This window comes from Amphimedon queenslandica, unplaced genomic scaffold (assembly GCF_000090795.2).
Source record: "Amphimedon queenslandica unplaced genomic scaffold, v1.1 AMPQUscaffold_12557, whole genome shotgun sequence".
NCBI lineage: Eukaryota > Metazoa > Porifera > Demospongiae > Haplosclerida > Niphatidae > Amphimedon > Amphimedon queenslandica.
The window spans coordinates 1-2,053 of record NW_003547206.1 but is presented as its reverse complement, the minus strand read 5'-3'; the positions used below and the strand labels follow the sequence as shown (position 1 = coordinate 2,053).

Sequence of the window (2,053 nt, the reverse complement as noted above, 5' to 3'; positions counted from 1 at the left end):
TACGGAGAACAACGGACTGCCGGATCTATAGCCCCGCAGTAGGCGTCCGGCTGCCGGACCAATATCCACTTCCAATATAATAATATGCAGTTTATTCAAATTCTTACCCAGCTGGTAACAGCGCCTATTAATGACTTTGGCTCTTCATGAGAAGATGAATATTGCCTAACATGTGTACAATTCACACAGTCTACACTTGAACCACATAACAATTTAATATCTTACTTTATATATTCAGTTAAAATTGCTGATATGATATGACCCAAACCCTGGAGTGATGAATACAATAAAAACAAGTTGTTATTTGTACTTTGTAGGATTTCCTATTCTAAAATATATTAGTCATCATTACTAACATTAAGAATGATCTCATTATCCAAGACAGAGAGCTTGATTACATAGAGATTAGCAGCCTGTGATGAATCAATATAATGTATATTTAATAATAATTATTATAAATAATTTAATAATATTATAAAGTTAATAATATTAATCAACTTTATTTGGACAATACTAATATACCATTATTCCTTAATGTGCAATGTACTATGACCATGCACATTGCAGTACATAAATCATGTACATAAATTATGCTACATGAATACCTCATGCTTTCTTAATTGACTAACAGGGCTAGGGCAACAGCTGCATCATAGCCGTGGTGCTCCCGAGCATCAGGATGAAAGAATGTTGATACAAGAGCTTCAAATATGCTGTTGAGCATGAAATATTCCAGCATGACATTCTGGCTGATGTTATCAATCGAGGTTAGGATGATGAGAATGAATTTGAGGCACAAGTTCTTTACACTAACTGGAAGAGAAGAGAGAGCATGGTATATGCATTACTGCATAATGTAGTACCAGGATATTCCTCTGATAAAAATTTGCATAAGCACTCAATTAGGTTCTAAAAATAGAATGTTAGAGAATGCTTTAAGTTACTAAAAATAGAACATACTCTCATTTGACAGTCTGCAGCATCGACCCCAATCAGAATGTCAACCACTTCAATGCTGGAATCAGAAGATGAATGTTTACAATAAATTGACTGAACTAATACACACGATGTCTGAAAAGAGAGAGAGAGAGAAACAATTGCATGTATGATGTACATATCAGATAATAGTTATTTAACCTGCAGCGCATTGATATTTCTAATCATGTTGTCGTCACAGCACTGGATAAACAAGTTATTAACGTTAGCCTAGTTATTATTAGTAATTTATTAATAGTTAGTGTGCATATACCGTATAGCCGCTTATTTTCGAGGGTACAACTTTCGCTGTTTTCGCGGATTTTCCGTATTCGCGAAAGTTAATTCCGTGAAATATCCGTATTGCCCATAAACACGTGTGCTTTAAAACAAGAACCGCGAAAGTTAATTCGAGAAAAAAGACTTGTGGCCTGATTCGCGAAAGTTTATTGCCTCGAAACTTTGTGGCTATACGGTACTTTGATTTGCATGAGGTTAGATAAAGACATTGCCATAATAGTTCCTTCTAAAAATTCTACATTAGCCTGTGACAAAGGGCTGGAATGAGAAGGAATTAAGAACTATTTTTATTACTTTTAGTAGAAAAAATTCATCCCAGAAGTCACTTCTCCTTCAGTTGATGACGGACGGGTCTTTGCCCTCAATAAAGGTAATAATTAATAGTTTTATTAGCAGTTATACTTGTAGGATTAACTCGTAATAGGTGATCAATTTCTCCCTTAGCATTTTCGCCATTTTAAATTAAGAAATAAAATTACTAAAATTATTAAATCCACTAAATCCAGGCGTGGCAAACTGGTAGATAACTAGCATAGATATTATAGTAGAGTACAGCGCTTTGCAGAAAATTTGCCCATAGATACTACAGTGCTTTGCAGGTTGCTTGACCCAGTTTCTGCTCACGTGACATGTATTACTAGTGTGATGAGAGTCACGTGATTAATGAGTTTGCAGGGTCAAGCAACCTGCAAAGCACTGTATATACCCCTGGATACGAAACTCCTCTATGCACACATATAAAATCCCATAAGGAAACGTCATAAACGTCACATCCGGC

The 2,053-nt window shown here is 35.4% G+C and overlaps 1 protein-coding gene and 2 long non-coding RNA genes across 3 annotated transcripts; all 3 read right to left on the bottom strand.

Moving 5' to 3' along the window:
* Positions 1–100: 100 nt before the first annotated feature.
* Positions 101–416, bottom strand: LOC109587479 (uncharacterized). The gene is made up of 3 exons (XR_002187632.1): positions 357–416; positions 226–269; positions 101–165 (listed from the first exon to the last, which is right to left on the bottom strand). It is a non-coding gene; the product is annotated as an uncharacterized LOC109587479 (long non-coding RNA).
* A 200-nt stretch (positions 417–616) lies between these two features.
* On the bottom strand, positions 617–1,164 carry LOC109587474 (UPF0668 protein C10orf76 homolog). The gene is made up of 4 exons (XM_020003721.1): positions 1,138–1,164; positions 961–1,071; positions 864–909; positions 617–813 (listed from the first exon to the last, which is right to left on the bottom strand). The coding sequence occupies exons 1-4, from the start codon at positions 1,162–1,164 to the stop codon at positions 617–619; spliced, it is 381 nt and encodes a 126-aa protein (XP_019859280.1).
* Positions 1,165–1,173: 9 nt separating this feature from the next.
* Positions 1,174–1,609, bottom strand: LOC109587480 (uncharacterized). Its single transcript, XR_002187633.1, has 3 exons — positions 1,570–1,609; positions 1,455–1,520; positions 1,174–1,206 (listed from the first exon to the last, which is right to left on the bottom strand). It is a non-coding gene; the product is annotated as an uncharacterized LOC109587480 (long non-coding RNA).
* Between the last annotated feature and the right edge of the window lie 444 nt (positions 1,610–2,053).